Genomic DNA, 20,037 nt, shown 5'->3' with positions numbered 1-20,037 from the left:
TACAAGGTACAGTCCTGAGACCAAAAGATACAAAGATGGTCTCAGGACTGTACCTTGTAGTCCTGAGTCCATCTTTGTATCTTTTCCACAGTTAATTTATCCCCTTCAAATCCTGGGGACCAAATCTGAGAACAATAATCCAAATGTGGTCTGATCAGAGACTTATACAACGGAATGATAACCCTCTTATCTATGCAGGTCAGTGTCCTTCTCATAATTGCAGCAATCCTCTGTGTTACCTTCACCACCTTTGCAATATGTCCCCTAAACTTCAGGTTTCTATCAATCATCAACCCCAGATCTCTTGTCTCCCCAACTTCCTCCAGTATAACTCCTCCCATAGAGTATGCAGCATCCCATCGATGTTTCCCAAACCTCAAGACCTTACTTTTTGCAGCATTAAACTGACACCCCATTCATTTGCCCATCTATCTAGCTTATTCAAATCCTCTTGCAGGGCTACCACATCTGCACTATTACTAATAATCCTTCCTAGCTTCGCATCATCTGCAAACAACTGAATATCCCCTTGCAATCCACTGGCAATGTCATTGATATAAAGGTTAAACAATATAGGTCCTAGTACTGAGCCCTGTGGGACCCCACTTGTAACCTTCTGTCTCCTTGAAACTGCTCCACCATACACAACTCTCTAATACCTATCAGACAGCCAATCCTGAATCCAGACCCATGTGTTGCAACTTAAATATCAGCTTATCATGTGGAACCCTGTCAAATGCCTTTGCTAAGTCTAAGAAAATGGAGGAAATACTACTGCAAAATGAATTCAGAGATGATAAAGGTGGCAAACTGAAGACAATGATATTCCATTTGTTTAGAGTAATTATTTTGAAAGATTGTTAAATAAAACAAGCAGTGGCAGAAGAGTAGTAAAAAAACATGCGAGGAGAATGCAGCACTCAGGAGTAGATATTGACAGATGAAGAAAGAGCTATCAAAAACAGTTGAAATTTGACCAGAAATGAGGTTGAATTCCAGATTGGAGTACAGTTCTTATAAGAATACTGGATGGTTACTATTGGGTACTACAGTAACCCATCTACAAAAAAAGAAAATAACACACTATATATGAGAATTACACAGGAATTTCCATTTTGATTGTTCCTAGTAAGATTTATGCAAGCATACTTGAGAAAAGGTTGAGAACTATTGTGGAATAGAGAAGAAAAAGGGGATCATTTTAATTTTCAGACAAGGAGTTGAGAAAGCATAGGATCTTAATTTAAGTTTTGTAAATCTGGAAAAGGCACATAAGGTGTCAAGATAAAAACACTACACTTATACAGTGTGTAAATGATACATTGTATCAAGCAATACATAAGATATACTTAAGTTGCAAATGCGTACTTAGAATTGAAGAAGACACAAAAGATATAAATTCAGATGTAAGATAAGAGTGCATATTAACTTCACTGTTACTCATTACCCATATGGAGTACATTATGCAAGAAAGAGGCATTAAAAATGACATCAAAATTTGGTGATGTTAACTTAGAATTTGCTTAAATCTGCATGTGTTGGAATTGCGGAATAAAAATTATGAAGGTAGAAGAAGAGAATCTGTGAAATGCAGACAACAGCAAACAGCAGAAAGAGATGTGATATGACTGAGACCAACAAACTTGTAAAAGGTCATAGAGGATACCTACAGATGGAATTTTTTATTTTATGGAGAGAGGCATCCATGGAAGCTGAGAATGCAGTCAAGAAAGGAGTGAGAACTAGTCCAAGTCCAGTCCAAGTCTGCAGGATTCCTTAACTGAATAACTGCTGTAACAAATTTGACATGAAAATCTGAATAAAAAGACAAAGATTATGAAATTAGGCAGGAACATTGAAAACATCAAATGTATCCTGTATGGAAAATCTACAGTACAAGTAAAAGCTGGCCTGGTTGGCCAAGTGGTTAGCATATCCTCCATCCAAAAGGCTGCAAGTTCGAATGCTGCCGCAAGCATGGATGTTTGTGATTGTCTGCGGAAATACTAGTGATGGTGGTAGGCGGTAGATACAGTTAGTGTAGTCGCAGTTAATTATAGTTGGTGAAAAGTTGTAGAGTAGGTGCCCTCCCTCGATAAGTCTTTGGACTTCCTGGAGGTGTTATGTAATAATAATAAAAAGATTTCAACCATTTATGCACAATTTTTAGCAAAGATGGCAAATTAAATGAAACGAGACAAGTAGAATAAGCAAATGTGTGACAGACAGTCAACTGAATAAATTTATATGGAATAAATTTTAACCAATTTTAACCCCTATGAATCTGAGAGCTGGGTTAGAAATGTATAGTTGATCAACCCCCTAGAGACCACACATGAGAGTTCTAAGAGAAATTATAGAAGTGAACAGATGGCATCAATGGCAGAATCATATTAAAAATTAAAAGACATTAGAGAGAAACTTGACATTGTTGGCATTCAGAAATCTATAATGAATAGACCTAATCTCAGATGGTATAATCTCTTAAAACAGAATGGGAAGGGTTAAGAAAATAGGTGTTTGATGCTAGAATGACAAGCAAAAGAATTAGAGGAAGACCGAGATTTAGGTGAATCGATGCAGTAAGAAGTACCTTAGAAGATCAAAATGTGACAATATTGAAGTCCTAACAAATATCATTTATTTGGAGGAAAAGTGTTCACAGGAAATAATGTCAACGTTTCACATGTAGTACTATTACAGTATCTGGTATACGTCTTGAAAGTGCATATCAGGGATGTTTTATTCTTATGGTAGCATCTGATTATTCCAGCTTTATAATCTAGCTTTGGTCTGTAGGTGATATCAGCTGTCAGGTAACTCACTAAACTATAGGTTTAGTGGAAAGGAAAATAAAAGTGTAGGTAATGAATATTATCATCCGAGATCTCCAGGGAGTCAAGAACTCATCAAGAGAGGTCACAAATCACCGACACCAGATGTCATACCATCTCTTATTCACATTGGATGCACTGACCACATTAACAAGCAAACTGTTCTACTCACTGCTCTATGAGAGAAAAATCTAACTCTCATCGCTTTCTTAACTGCACACAAACTTCAATGGATGCCTCCTTGTCCTCTCCCCATCTTCCATGTAGCGAAAAGTTTCATTGGTTGATAACCTATAACACCAATACAGAAGTTTACAGATCTCTTATCAGCCTGCTTTCTCTCCTATTTACCAGTGTCTGCAGTCCAAATATTCTCAATTTGTTCTCGTAATCTGCATAATTCAGATATCATCTTTCTTCTCCTTTCCACAGGCTTCTTAATCCCTTCCAAACCCAGGAGAAGATGAAATCTGTGCATGGTAATCTAGGCAAGGTCATATCGAGGCAAAATGATCTCTTTATCTTTACATGGCAATGTTCATTTCAACATTGCAATTATCTACCGAGTGCCCTTTGAACTTCAGTTTCCTATCCACCAAAACTCCAAGATCCCTAGCCTCAATTTCTTGTAACATAATCCCACCAATATAACATGCTGTTGGAAATCCCATCACACCAAAGTACATAACTACACTAACACTGAACTGATAGCCATTACCATTTTCCCACTGTTCCTTCCAGATTATTCAAATCATTCTGTGTAAGTGTTGAATATCAGTAGCATCCCTGATTGCCATTCCTATCTTTGCATCACCAGCAAACTGAACATCTCCGGTCAGGTCCTTCCCAATATCATTAATCTATAGATTGAACAATGGCCCAATTTACCTGCATATCAACGCTAATAGTTTATATTTGAATCCCATATTTCCAAATTTATGCAACAGCCTTTCATGTTGTATCCTATCAAATGCCTTAGTAAAGTCTAACAGTATCACAGCATATCCATTCCCCCTATCCAATTCAGCCATAACATTGTTATAAAATAAAAACAAATTGCTCAAGTATGATCTGCCTTTAGTAAATCCATGCTGTTCTTTAAAACATATAGCTTGTCTCAACTCATTTCTGTATGCGAATTCTTAACTCCTCGAAAATCACCACTACTCCAGAAATAGTGAGAGGTCGATAATTAGACACATCGGTTTTTGCACTACCTTGTACAATGAAACTATCATATGTTCTTTCTTTCCATTTCTACAGAATCTTTCATGAGCTGAGACTCAAGTTATAAAAACATATCAAGGACCAAGCCATTTCAGCTGAACATTCCTTTAGCATATGTGCTGATATCCCACTTTGCCACATTGCTGAATAGGTCAAATCTCATTCTTATGCATCTCTATCTCTTCATCCAGTGAAGTGGTAGCATTGTGCACCACATTACATATACCTGGTTGATAGATCTTTAAGTGAGCACTCATTATTTGAACAATCTCAACTGCTTCTGACACAAGGATAACACATGCGTTCACTAAAGTTATTCTTCAAAATTCATGTTTTTCTTTTACTTGCAGCGTAGTGATAAAATTCTTTCGGATTACTTTTAGCCTGCACTTTTCATACTTCAATTTATATTTCCATACAATACTCTAACTTTTCTGGTCTGCATTTTATATATTTCATAACAATATTATTTCCCCTCACCACAAACTCTTTTATCAACAAAAATGTTTTATTAATGCTAATATTTCGCTGATTTTCAACTCAGCATCATCAGAGCACAACACACATGTAAACGCGACAGTGAGTGAGTGAGTGAAACAATATAATTGCAAAAGACAAAAGATCTAAAGTCCTATTTTTGGCGCCCTCTAACGAAAAAAAAAAAAGCAGTTATCCAGGAGTTTTTCTTAGGATAACCGTCTCCCAAATTTTTGGCAAATTAATGCAACAACCATATTTGTTAAGGTTGGGAGAATTCTTCAAAGCCATTGCTGACTCAAAAAATAATCTTTCATTCGTTTTCGTTTTCCTCCATCTAATCCTGTGTGAAGGAGTGTCCAAAGCGTGGTCTATGACTTGCCATAGTAATAGTAGCGAATGTATCTTTCATGTTCTTCCAGGCGGATGTTCACTGATCTTCCTGTTTGCCCATAATAGGCCAAGTCACAGTCACATGGAACTTCAAACACTCCTGGGTGTGCTAAAGGGTGAAGTTTATCCTTTGGCGAGCGGATCAGAGTTGCCAGCTTGACATGAGGTTTGAAGGTGGTGCGAAGGCCATGTTTCAACAATACTTTGGCTATCTTTTCCAATGTACCTCTGATATAGGGAATAGAAATGGTCATGTTGTATTCTTGTGTATTAGGGGAGGGCAGAGTAATGGGCCTATGTAGTATTTTATCTATTTTGTAGGGATTGTAGCCGTTGGCTAAGAACGTATGGCGCAGGTACTGGAGTTCAGTGGTCAGAGCTGTATCATTAGAACAAATGGCTCTGGATCTGTGTGTAAGTGTTTTTAAAATGCCGTACTGTTGGACTGGATGATGATGTGATTGTTTATGTAGGTATCTTCCTGTGTGTGTAGGCTTTCTGTAAATAGAAAAAGATAGTGATCCATCTGAAAGGCAGGTGACTAATGTGTCAAGAAATGGTAAACAGTTATTTGATTCTTTTTCTACTGTGAAGTGAATTTTGGGGTGTTGGCTGTTTAGGTAGGTGACAAAAGCATCCAAAGTGTCTTGTCCATGGGGCCAGATGGCAAACACATCATCTACATAGCGCAACCACACTTGTGGCTTGTATGTAGCTGTGGTAAGTACTTTGTTTTCAAAGTGTTCCATGTAAAAATTTGCTAACGGGGGGAGAGAGGGGGGAACCCATCGCAGTACCATTAATCTGTTTGTAGAATTTCCCTCCCCATGTAAAGTAACCTGCATTCATGGTAAATTGAAATAATTCAAAAATATCTGGGGGAAATTTAGACTTGATTAAATCAAGAGTGTCTATAAGTGGTACATTGGTAAATAAGGAGGTGACATCGAAACTAACCATTATGTATGAATTTTTTAGGATTAGATTTTTAACCAGTGTTTTGAAATGGATTGCAAAACCCATCGCAGTACCATTAATCTGTTTGTAAAATTTCCTTCCCCATGTAAAGTAACCTGCATTCATGGTAAATTGAAATAATTCAAAAATATCTGGGGGAAATTTAGACTTGATTAAATCAAGAGTGTCTATAAGTGGTACATTGGTAAATAAGGAGGTGACATCGAAACTAACCATTATGTCTGAATTTTTTAGGATTAGATTTTTAACCAGTGTTTTGAAATGGATTGAATTTTTTACATAAGTAGGGGAGTTGCCAGTAAGAGGGGCAAGCGACTTAGCTAAATGCCAGGCCAGTTTATATGTGGGACTATCTATGCTATCAACTATGGGGCGTAGGGGAATATTAGTTTTGTGGATTTTTGGTAATCCATAAATACGGGGTGTTTTAACATGAATTAGTTTTATTTTCCTGATGATTTCTTTGGGCCATGATGTCACTTTTTTCAGTAATTTTCGGACTTTTTTCTTTTGCGACATCGTAGGATCTCGATGTATAATTTGATATGTGGAACTGTCACATATGAGATCTTGCATTTTTCTGTTATACTCTTCTTTATTCATGATAACTGTTGCATTTCCTTTATCGGCTTTTGTAATAATAATATTTTTATTATTATATAACTTTTTTAGGGCAGTTATTTGCTTACGTGGCATATTTTTGGAGGCTTAGCCTTGTTTATAATACTTGCTATGTCTAGTCGCACGTTATTGGCCATTGCTGGCGGAAGATCGTGGATACCCCGTTCTACTTTCATCATAATTTCGAGTTTAGGAATTTGTTTGGGCGAGATGGCAAAGTTATGTCCTAAATTGAGAGCGTTCTTGGCTTCTTCAGTGAGTGTTTCCGAGATAGGTTTACGACCACGTGGTCTCGTTGAAGTTGCGGTCGGGACTTCGTATGTTGGCGCTGTTGTAGTAGTTCAAATTTCTTTAGTATTGTTGAAACATGGCTTTCGCACCACCTTCAAACCTCATGTCAAGCTGGCAACTCTGATCCGCTCGCCAAAGGATAAACTTCACCCTTTAGCACACCCAGGAGTGTATGAAGTTCCATGTGACTGTGACTATAATGGGCAAACAGGAAGATCAGTGAACATCCGCCTGGAAGAACATGAAAGATACATTCGCTACTATTACTATGGCAAGTCGGGACTGGCAGACCACGCTTTGGACACTCCTTCACACAGGATTAGATGGAGGAAAACGAATGTGCTATTTAGGAGTCGTTATAGATCTGAAAGATTATTTTTTGAGTCAGCAATGGCTTTGAAGAATTCTCCCAACCTTAACAGATATGGTTGCATTAATTTGCCAAAAATTTGGGAGACGGTTATCCTAAGAAAAACTCCTGGATAACTGCTGTTTTTTTTTTTTCGTTAGAGGGCACCAAAAATAAGACTTTAGATCTTTTGTCTTTTGCAATTATATTGTTTCACTCACTCACTGTCGCATTTACATGTGTGTTGTGCTCTGATGATGCCGAGTTGAAAATCAGCGAAATATTAGCGTTAATAAAACATCTTTGTTGATAAGTGTTTGTGGTGTTGTTAATACCGTGAAAAATAAGTCATGAATAACCATCAACACCTAAGCTTATCTGTTAGAATATTATTTCCCCATTATATTCTTATGGATCTCTTGCTTAATAAGACTGCACATCCATTTTACTCCCACCTTATGTGTTCTTTGAACTCTAGGGACACATTCAGATACAGACTCATTTGAGCACCTTTTCAAGGATTTCCATTCGGTAACTCTTACCACAGAATCAAAGATAGTATACTCCTGAGTTTATCATAATTTCCAGTTATGCATTCAGCATGTAACCTATCCTAACTGAACATCCATATAGTCAGCTACTTCCCAGGACGGTACAGCAAGCTCACTGTTACCAACTGGTGGCAAAATATTCACATTCTTAACTGAGACTCCTCCTAATGCTATGATCGAATTTTGCACTCTTTGAGTTTCTTCTGTCACGTGCTGTTTGAGAAAGTTGACTCAAAAGAGCTCAATAAATTCTCCTTCATTCTTATGAGATTTCTGTTCTACCCAATCAATGTCTGGATAATTTGTCATCCATAATGATACCAAATCCATTCAAGCTGCCAGCTTGGTTGGCTGAGTGCTAAACCACTCAGCCAACCAATTCATCTTCCACCTAAAGACAGTCGCAAACATCCATGCCCACAGTGGGATTGGAACCTGCGGCCTGTTGGTTGGAGAGCAGGTTCAAATCCCACTGTGGGCATGGATGTTTGCGACTGTCTTTAGGTGGAAGATGAATTTCATCACCCAGTGTGAGACCACCTCCCTCCCCACATACTGGAGGCCTGAAGTGGCTGAAAAAGTTTCATGTTTGGTCTCACGAGTGGGGTTTCTGGACAATGTAAAAATAAATAAAAAAATTACAAAAAATATATAAAATTGATAAAAAATAGATTGATAAAAAAAATCCCATAGTACAAATGCACTATAGGTTTAGTAATAACCTTCTGTGGGTGCTAACCATGAAAAATAATAAGATTTCAACAAAATCTACCATATTTCTACATTTGAAATGGGATAATTTCAGTATTTTAGTTTTAGATAAGCTGACAAGTATGCCAACAACCCAGTGGTATTTACTAATCAGAGACGAAACCATTTGAATTTCTATGCTTATGAACTTAGAAATTTAGTAGGCAGGTTGGCTTCCTTTGCATTTTATCAAGAATTGGAAGTTAAAAAAAAAAATCAAGTTAATCTGAAGTTTACTGCTTATTTATCTTTAAACAAGCAGTAAAGTTCTTAAATGCTACAATGAAATGGGGGGGAGGGGAGTTTATTTTAAAGTAAATTTCATTCGAACATTCTTGTATTGAGAAATGTGAATTGTAAAATGAAGTTTATTTTACAATTCACATTTCTCAATACAAGAAAAAGAACCAATGATGATAAAAAAAAGAAAAAGAAATGGGCATGACCAATATAACTTTTGTACCAAGGCTAAGATCAAAAGATTAGATCAGATGGCTGATGTGGCAAGATGTCATGTACCTCAGTGATTAAAACACAGAATTTTTTTATGTTAAACAATTTTTTTGCTAGAAACCTGCAACTTATTGTACTTACCTTTTGTCTTTCACTTTGAGAAGTCTCTCAAAAATATCAAGATGATAAAATTCAAAGCCCAACTGACATAGTCGTCCTTCTTTATAGAGCTGGCAAACAAAAAAATAAATAAATAAATAGTAATAATCTTTTATCAAACTAAAATTACATTTCACTGAAAATTATGAAAAAATTAATGTTCACTAAAGGTCAGTACTCAATTTTAAGGTGAACACTCAGAGTAATAATCTTTCACAATTTAATCAACTGCAATCTTCCAAAGACTTCTGCAAAATCTAAATATACAAATGTATGTACATCTTTCCCTTCCTCCCTTTGTACAATACATCACTCTGTTTTAATATTAAATTTTGAGAACACAATCCTTTCCTTAATAATACCATGCTGAACCTTGTAGAAAATCTGTTATTATCAGTCCTATCATTTGAATCCAGGCTCAACTTGGCTCTCTAATACCTTTACTACTGCTGACCGACTAATTTTCAACTTCAGCCTTGTCACAGTCTCAGTTATCATGAAACAGAACAATTTGCTCATTCAATTTCTCTGGAACCTTCCCTTTATGAAATTTCTTATTAAACATATGACAAAGATGCTATAAATCTCCTCAAATATTAACATTTTCTTAAAATACAAGGTGAATTATCAAGGAATAGTCATCTTGCTAAATCATATTTAATTAATTCATGGTTAATTTCCTGCTCCATCCTTTTTTAATCATTTAAACCTTGTACATTATCCTACTCACCAGCATGAAATAACTGGATGAATTGATGCAAACCTAAGTTACTGTGGTTTAGCAGTTCTGTGGGAAGTTTTTGGTACCGAGACCACATTATTATGTAAATAAAGAATTTATTTACATAATCTTTATCATTAAAACACCCATTAGTCCCAAGAATTTATGGCACACCAAAAATACACAAAAAAGATAGTCCATTACAACCGATTATAGATGAGGAGATATTATCCAACCTCAAACTTGGCAAAATATCTGTCAAACCTGATATCATCACAAATAAGAAAAACAGAATCGTTTGTAAAAAATAGTTTACACTTTATTGAAAAAGGATAGAAACATAGACCCTTCAAACATCTTAAGAAATTTAGCTGCAGTTAGTCTCTTCACCAATGTATCCAGAAATGACACATTGGATCTACTTGTAAATCTTTTCCCGGTGGAGCAGGAATATTCGGACATTATATGGACAACACTTTTTTCATATTTCAAGACAAATATTGGGAAAAATTAAGGACTTGCCTTGAGTTCCTCTCCCCCCCCCCCCTTTCTCCAGACTTAGCCAACCTGTTTATGGAAAATTTCAAAACTAATGCAATAAAAAACTATTAGAAGAAACCAAAAATTTGGTTACATTACATGGATGATATTTTCGTCATTTGGTTGGGAACAGTGGATGAGCTGATTGCTTTCAAAGATTATCTGAACTTGCATCCGAATATAAAATTCACTAGAACAACACAAAAAATTAGTGTTCCTTAATATCCTTGTGAAAGTAAATGAAGAGGAAAAAAAGATTAACCTTTTCTGTGTACAGAAACCTACCACAATGGTAAGATTTTTAAATGCTGCTTCACACTGTAAGCCATTGTAAAAGATAGGCATAATTAAAACTTTACAAGAGAGGGCATACAATATATCAAGCACGTCAATTAAAAGAAATGAAGAACTGTACTACCTCAGACAGAACTTCGTACTTAATGGTTTTGAACCCAAGATAATCAGAAAAATTCTTAATACATCTTCTGCAACTTCCTTACTTAAATAAGATTTCAAGAATGCAATCATGATGCTTTACATCATGAATGTCACAGACAAAGTGGCTATGTTGCTCTGCAAGTACAATACAAAAGTGGCTATTTTACTTTTACAAAAAATATCAAGATTGTTACATCCACCAAAAACTCCACATCACCCCATGAAAAAAACTAGGCATCTATGAGATTCATTACTCTTGTGGAATTTGTTATGAAGGCCAGACAGGAAGTTCAGAAGGAATTCTACATGTCTCTAAACACGTAAAAGATGTCAAAAAGAGAAGAGAGCATAAATCAGGCCTGGCATTCCACGCAACCACTACTGGCCATCAAGTATTTTGGCAAACAAATATGTCATATATTGATTGTAACTGCTTTACATAGGTTTCTTACACGATGCTATAAAAATCAAGGCTTAATTTTACATTAAGTATGATGATGATGGATGGGATCCAACTATTGCAGGTTATTTTGCCTTGCAAAACCATAGACTTTATTATTATAATTACGGGTATCTACATGGAGTCAGTAGGCTCATCGCGAGAGATCCAAACTATCAAAACAATATCTATCATATCTCTTCTTGAATTCATTTACAGACAAAGAACTCACAACTGAGACAGGCAATGCATTCCTCTCATTCACCACCCTCCAGGTGAAAAACTTTGTTCTCACACCCTTGTTAACCACACTTTTCCTTAATTTCCAGGGGTGACCTCTTGTTTTTACATCACTATCACACAGCTGAAACATTTCCCCTGCATCAATCTTATAAAAACCTTTTAGTAATTTAAATGTTTCTATCATATCCCCTCTTCTCCGCCTATCAACCAACCTCTGCAATCCACAAGCTCTCAATCTAGTCAGCATTTTTTACATCACTCACCAACTTCGTCACTCTCCTATGAACCCTTTCCACAACTTCATCTCCAAGGAATCCAAGTGACCAAACTTGAGCACAGTAATCCAAATGTGGAATATAATAAATTTAGTTTAATCCTTTATCCAAGTGTGAGCAAACAAAGTTTGCGCCTGAAAGTATCTTCAGGACTGGGTTAAGGTGGTACACACCAGGGCAACTCGTTGCAAAGGTGGAGCAAGCTACCAACACTCCTATCCTAGTATCTCCTATAATGCAAAACACATCTCCTTGCGGATATGTCTATTGTTATGCATTAAGGGAAGGGCCACTACCCAGACCGGTTTCGACCTTTATTGAGGTCTCTTCAGTGGGAGCCAGGCCCAAGTCGAGATATCAGGCAGAAGCATTTGTAGGTCATCTCCACCTATAGGAATTGCCAATTGGTGTGCCACCCTTTTTTAATAAATTACTCTGGATTTAGAGAAAGATGTTGAAAGTTTATTTTCCACTTGGTTAGAGTATAATAAATTTAGTTTAATCCTTTATCCAAGTGTGAGCAAACAAAGTTTGCGCCTGAAAGTATCTTCAGGACTGGTTTAAGGTGGTATTGGCAATTCCTATAGGTGGAGATGACCTACAAATGCTTCTGCCTGATATCTCGACTTGGGCCTGGCTCCCACTGAAGAGACCTCAATAAAGGTCGAAACCGGTCTGGGTAGTGGCCCTTCCCTTAATGCATAACAATAGACATATCCGCAAGGAGATGTGTTTTGCATTATAGGAGATACTAGGATAGGAGTGTTGGTAGCTTGCTCCACCTTTGCAACGAGTTGCCCTGGTGTGTACCACCTTAACCCAGTCCTGAAGATACTTTCAGGCGCAAACTTTGTTTGCTCACACTTGGATAAAGGATTAAACTAAATTTATTATACTCTAACCAAGTGGAAAATAAACTTTCAACTTCCAAATGTGGAAGTATCAATGCTTTATAAAGGGGAATAATAACCTCTTTATCTCTGAATGTTAGTGTGTTCCTCAATAACCAAGTAATCCTATGTGCAATCTTGGACACCTTAGCAATGCGTCCCCTGAACTTCATCTCCCTATCCACCAACACCCCAAAGTCTCTAGTCTCATCAATCTCTTGGAGTACTGTTCCATTGATGTAGTACACAGCTGGATCTTTTAATCCACAAATGCATAACTTTACATTTTTCCACATTGAACTGATATCCATAACCTTTTGCCCATTTCGCCAGCTTATTTAAATCATCCTGCAAACTCTCCACATCAGCTTGATTTTTTATCGGGTTACCCAACTTTGCATCATCGGCAAACAACCGAATATCTCCCTTTAAGCCATTTCCTATATCATTTATGTACAAATTAAACAACAATGGCCCAAGCAAAGAGCCCTGAGGCACCACTGGTCACCTGCTCTTCCATACACCTTCTGGTATCTCTCCATGAGCTATTCTCCTATCCATATCCCTAGTTTGGTATCCATCCTCATCTGCTCCAATTTGCGCAAACTGCCAATTTGTATCCTATCAAACGCTTTAGCAAAATCCAGCAGTACCACTGTGTAGCCATTTCCTTTGTCCAACTCAGATGTCATCTATTATAAAAAGTTAATAAATTGCTAAGGCAGGATCGGCCTTTAACAAAACCATGTTGGCCCCTATAGAGTATCATATCCTGATTCACCCATTCTTGAATTTTGTCTTTAACCAACTTTTCCAATACTTTTACCACCACTCCCAAGATGGTGATTGGTCTGTAATTAACTACCATAGTTTTAGAGCGCCTTTATGCAGAGGAATTACTTTGCCTTCCTTCCACTCCCTAGGGACCATACCAGAGTTCAAACTTAAGTTAAATAACCAAGTAAGAGGCATTGACAATTCCTTTGCACATTCACGCAACACCCGAGCTGATATTCCATCTAAACCTACAGCTGTGTTTGCATTTAAATTTTGGAATATACTAAGTACTTAGTATATTGTACTTCTGATTTCTTAACTTCAATTCTCACATTAATTATTGCTACAAGTACAGAGATATCCTCACTTGGGTGAAAGACTTTTGAAAAGTGATCACTCAGTAACTCTACTATTGCATCTGAATTTGTCACTTCAATACTATTGGCACCCACTAAAGTTATCCTCCGAAGTCATTCTTCCTTTTACTTGCCACATAGCGGAAGAACTCTTTGGGATTACCCTTGATCTCCTTGGCTAAGGTCTTCTCATAATCTGATTTAGCTTTTCTTACTATGTTGCTAACCTTCCTAGCTTGAGCCCTGTACTGCTCATGGGTGTACTGATTGCCTTTCTCCTTGTAAATTCTCCATAATATTTTCTTTTTTTGCAGATCAAGCTTGATACTACTACTCGTCCATCTAATGCCTACCTTGTTTGTCTTCCTGACCATGGGGACACAATCTGATATTGCCATCCTCAGATACCCACTGATTTTATCCCATGCACTGCTAACATCTTTCCCCTGCAATATGTTTTACCATGGGAGGGCTGCAAGCTCACTCCCAAGCTTGTTATAATTGCCTAACCTGTAATTCCGTATATCCCTTCTTAAGAGAGAAATCCACAAATTTTGCAACCTCCCAAGTCAATACCACATGATTGCTCTCACCAATTGGAGGTAACGAGGACACCTTACTTATCCATATATCCTCTGAACCAATGACCAGATTCAACACTCTCACACCCCATGTCCCTTCAGTTATGTCCAGACCTTTTTTGCACATTCTTGCAATCATATCATTCATTATCAGCTTGTCTACTTAACTCATAATTGTCAAAACGAGGCAGCACACACACTATCCTCCCATTGACACTTTTCTTCTTCACAATATCTAGCAATGGTCTTAAATCTTTTGCTACCCGATTTATACTACCACTGGTCATTTGTACCCACCATAACTATCATCTTTTCTGCATCATGCCCTCTTTATTGCAAAAGCCACTCTCTCTATTATTCCACCAGCCAAGCACTCCTCAGGCATACCACTCTTCATACCCTTAATCATAGAATCACCATATATTTTACCACTCATAACTTCATTCAAGTCCAACTACAAGCGTCACTCATGGTCTCATTTTCTATGCCATTCAGCATGACTCTCCCAGTTTCATTACTCAACACTCTTTTACGTACTCCCTCACTCTCACGACATCTCGTTTCTTCTAGACCTCTTGTGCTTTCATTCTGTTGACTCCCAATCACTCCCATACTATTTATTACTTCATCAATCACTAAAGACTCTCCCATACTTAATCCTGTTCTAGTTACTTCGGCTAAAGTAATCTCCATAGTCCTAATTTCTCTATTCAACACATTTAACTTAATTTTAATTTCCAGAACCTCCTTACAGCACTTCCAATTCCTCTTGCAGAAGATGAAGGTCACCTTTCATTTTCAGGAACTCTTGCCGAAGTTCTTCTGCTACAGTCACAACGTCTGCTTCCATTCCCAATTGCTCCAGCCTATCCCGACACTTCTCAAATACGTCGATGTTTTCATTCTTCTCATTTAGCCAAACAGTCCACAAATCCTTCACATTCTTTGGTGCATACGTGTAGTAGTTTCTGCAACGCATCCATTGCGAAAAATCCAACACAGAGCCAGACTTTCGTATAGAAGCCCTCCGAGCCGTTGATGTAAGTCTCTTGTTGGATGCCATCTTTAGACGCTGAAGTAGTGAAACAAACAGCAGCGAAAATACAATCTATACCACAGCGTTTCAAACAATAACACCACTGAAGGACACTTGTATCCAACCGAAGCACAATTTGAGACAAAAAACCACACTATACTTTAATTTAAAAACACGTTTTCTAGCACAACTCAACACGACAGCCACATTCACTAGTGACACTAACGCCATTATCCATCAAAGATTTGAGACCCATAATCCAGCTTTGAATGTATAAGCGCATGATAAAAATGAAGCAATGAAGATTCATTACACCCTCATTTAGTAGAAGATAGTGTGAAGGAGATTCAATACTCTCTTGCACTTTTCTTTTAGTTGATGAATGTGTGCAAGGAATGTAAGTTTTCTGTCAAAGATGAGTTGTCCCAATAACTTGGTTTCTGATGCTAATGGAATAAGTTTGTGCCATTTAGGCAGAAGTGTGCACAGGACAGTTTTTTTCCTGTTGAAAACCTGAATCCATTACTAAGAGCCCATAGAGAAACATGATCAACTGCTTGCTTAAGTTGTCTTTCAGTTACCCTCATGTTATGAGAGTGACAGTAAATTGTGAAATCATGAACATATATAGCATTATCTACAGTGAGAAGAAGCTGTTCACAGTGAATGAGTTAACTTTGATAGCAAAAGTGTCACGCTTAAGACAGAGCCTTGGGGAACACTCTGTTCTTGATGATATGGCTGAGATAGCATACCTCCTGCTCTGACTTAGAAAACTCAGCTGGACAGGAAGTTTTTAATAAATACAGAAAGGTGTCCTCTGAAACATAGCTTATAGAGATCTTTTAATATGCCATATCTCCAAGCTGTGTAATAAGCTTTTTTCATGTCAAAGAATATTGAAACCAAACATCCTTGTTTTTCAGGAATGCATCTCTATACCAGTTTCTAAATGGACCAAATGGTCTAAAGTCAAATGATCTCAACAAAAGCCACACTGTGTATTGGAGAGAAGATAGTTGCTTTTTAATATCAGAGAAGTCTGGCATTAACCATTTTCTCTAATATCATACAAAGGTAGCTAGTCAGAGCAATAGGTCGATATTTGTTTGTGTTGGATCCTTTTCTGGTTTTGGGATAGCAATGACCACCGACTTATGCCAAAAAAATTGGAAACTCTTCCTCTGCAAGTATTCTATTGTATTATATTAAGAGAAGGAGATCCACAGAAGATGACAGTAACGTTTTATCAATTCAGAATGGATGCCATCAGGCCCTACTGCACTAGGGTGAGACAGTAAAAGAGCTGTTTATTTCCTCCTTAACAAACAGCTGATTGTATAGCTCAAGCTATTAGTAGAAAAATTTAGCTTTTGTTTCTCTTGCTGCTCTTTCAGTATTAAAAATTCATGAGAATATAAAGTTGTTGCTGAGATTCTAGGAAAATTTTCTCCAGACGTGTCTGCAATAGTTTTGGGATCAGCAATAACACTTCCCTTATAGTCTAAGGTAGACAAACAGTGTGTTCTATATCTACATGTCATTTTCTGGATTTTATCCCATACAATTAGTGCACTGGTCATTTGATTAATTGATGAGGTAAACTGGATCCAAGATTGTGTTTGACTGATGTCTCACATAATGTGCTTTGGCCGAGCATGCTTAAAAGCTATTAAGTTTGATGTGGTGGGTATCTACGGAATATACACCATATTCTGTGGATTTTTTTTTTTTTCTATCTGGCATTCTGGGTTCCATCAAAGCTTTGGATAGAATGGAAATCAAGATGATGGTTCTTGGAAAGGAGGCTGTTGCTGCCTGGACTATGCAGTCAGTTATATACTTTACTGCTTCACTTAAGTTTGACTGATTGTTTAAGCATTCAATTTTACAAGATGGGGAAAAAGTGTTCTGGTCCATTTTCCATATGGGCATCTGTGGAGGGGAATATGGTTCCTGTGAAGACACTGAGCAAAGAACAGGAAAGTGATCACTTCCATATATGTTCTCTTCAACGTCCCACATGAGCAATGGAAGAACAAAAGTGAATCAGATTGTAAGATCAATTGCAGAATATGAGTGAGTAGGCAAATGGAAGAAAGTATTGAGTCTATTATTCAAAAGGGAGAGTGTATTGTTGTCAAGGATTCTTTCAATGATTCCACCTTGTCTATTTCTGTTAGCACTATCCCACAGAGTATTATTATTATTATTATTTGACACCTCCAGGGAGTCCAAAGACTCATTGAGGGAGAGTGTGCCAACAGCATCAAACGATTGGACCCCTTCCAACTACTAACCGCGCTCAAACTTACTTAACTGAGCCATTAGTAGCAGAGGCTCTACCATTCAGGCAGTTGCAAGATAGGGTTATGAAGATCGATTTCATTTAACTCAGCACTTGGCGATAAATAAATTGAACATACCATAATAAGAAATGCGACTGATAGACAATTCGGTGCTGCATCCAGAACATTATTAAGCTGGATATGATGAAAAATGAATATGACTGCCCACTAGGATAGCTATTCCTCCATGAGCAGAACTACCACCAGTTCTTTCCTTGTGTACAACAGTGAAATTCCTTAAGGTAGGGTCCTCCCTGAGTCTTAACTATGTTTCCGCTAAACAGAAACAGAAAGGTTCGTGTTTCTCCAACAAAATCTTGATATCAACATTCTGGCAAAACCCGTGATAGTTCCATTATAAAAATTTTCCTATTGTTCTGTCTTTATAGACTTGTCTGGTTTTCAGGAGATTGAGGGTTTTGTCAGGTTTATATTTATCAACTGTTTTTCAGAAGTATAGATGGCCAGTGTCCATCTCTTCCTCTGGTAAAATATTCAGTGGATCTTTGTCATAATTTGTTTGACAGGTGGGCTCTCATCGAATGGAACCATTTTTTGGAGTGCGTAGATCATAGATCATGCGATTGATGTGCTCAACAGAGAAGCACTTTTGATCATAAAGTTCAGGTAAGGTGAAATAATCAGATAGTGGAAGAGCCATACAAGTTTGAGTTGCAATACTTTCTTAATTGTCATGTTCTCACTTAGCATATGAGGATCTCAGAGCAGGTGTGGTGGTGGTTAACTTTCTTTTTGCATTCTGGTACGATATGTTTTTTTCTGTTTTAATTGTTTGTATTTCTTTTTCATCTTCCCACGTCTGACATGCATGAGAGTAAGCTGGATGATCTCCCTGGCAGCTGACACATTTAGCTTTTTTTTTTTGGCAGAGCAAGATTTGTTATCATGCTCTTTACTACCACATCGGGCACAAGTGATGGAGCCATGAGAGGCAGTTTGGCATGCCCATATTCCTGACATTTAAAGCATCTCAGTGGATTAAGGATGTACACTCTAAAAGGACAGTTGAGATACCATGCTTTTATAGATGTTGGAGGCTTAGGTGTATCAAAAATAAGGATGTTGTTCCTGGTTGGAACCAGGTGACCATCGTCCCTATGTATTAGGGATGATGGTCACACTGCATCTCACACTCCCTGATCTTTAAGTTCTGAACATCAGGAACATCAAGGGGATCCCATCCTGATATCACTCCTCTACAAGAATTGAGTGTTTTATGAAGTGTTACTGTGATTGGTATTCCATCCATTGATGTTGCTCCCAGTAGTTTCTCGGAATGTTGCGACATGATGTTTCCACAAGGATATTGTAAAACTCTATGTAGCTTGGAAATGCCAAAGCGCTTTACATCGATTTTTACATAGGTCAAGTCCCATGAGAATGTTACAAAAATAACCTTGTCTCTATATGTTTTATGCTAAATATTACTGTAAATAACCCTATGGGTTATTATTTTCTGCATATGGGAATTAACTGTATTTACTCCTTTAACAAGAATATTTTAGAATGTCAAAAACAAAGGCAATGCTTTGCCACCAGAACTTTGTATAATAGGTCTATATGAGGGCATAAGAAAGTTGTTTACGATTTTAGTGTATGAGAAAGTTTCTTATGAGCTCTGTGAATAAACACCTTCAAAGTCAGTCAGTGCCTGAGAGATCTGAAAGGTTCAGACAAGTTTCCGCTGCCTGACAAGATACGATCAAAGGAGGGCACGGAGGAGAAGAAAGAACGGGTCAGCCTAAAAAGAAGATCAAGGAGTCGTGCCGAATTCTTCAAGGGTTATAACCTTTCATGCAAGGTCCTGGAGAAGGTGTAATAAAAAGGGACTGAGTCAAACATCGAGAAGAGCCAGTCGGCAGCAGTTACAGTCATCGGAGGCGGCAGTAAGAGCTATCGGAGTCGGCAATGAAGGAGCCAGTCATTGGCAGTTAGAGGCAGAAGTATCAGGAATAGGATCCAGAGGACCAGACGTTACGGCGAGCCAACACCAGAGGAGAAAATTGGGAATGACAAGAGAACAGCCGATGTAAATACCCCAAGCAGTTTCGCTCGGAAGTCCTTTTGCTGCGGGAGATCAACCTCTTGTTGGAGCTATTCGACTACTGCAGGTTGAAGTCCACAGCCCGCCAATTTCCAATGAGATACTGCTGATGCAAGACACTCCTGAAGGAAGCCTAAAACCTGAGATGAAAGAAAAGCCATAGAGACTTTAGTGCAAGACTTTTGATTGAATGTGCGATGCAGAGCCTCTGTATGTTTGTTCTACTTTTTTTTTTTTGTACATTT

General features: G+C 37.6%; 1 protein-coding gene across 1 annotated transcript in view; it reads right to left on the bottom strand.

Annotated features, from left to right (window-relative positions):
- Positions 1 to 20,037, bottom strand: part of Pat1 (Protein interacting with APP tail-1) — a 265,102-nt gene that overhangs the window by 213,883 nt on the left and 31,182 nt on the right. The window contains exon 2 of the mRNA XM_090404192.1: positions 9,066 to 9,154. Coding sequence (XP_090260318.1) covers positions 9,066 to 9,154 — 89 coding nt within the window. The remainder of the gene's footprint in view (positions 1 to 9,065; positions 9,155 to 20,037) is intronic.

This window comes from Typopeltis vanoorti, chromosome 2 (genome assembly GCF_054136105.1).
Source record: "Typopeltis vanoorti isolate ZY-2024b chromosome 2, IOZ_Tvanoo_1.0, whole genome shotgun sequence".
Taxonomy (NCBI): domain Eukaryota; kingdom Metazoa; phylum Arthropoda; class Arachnida; order Uropygi; family Thelyphonidae; genus Typopeltis; species Typopeltis vanoorti.
Note: the sequence above shows the minus strand (reverse complement) of the source record. Positions and strands in the feature narration are given on the sequence as shown.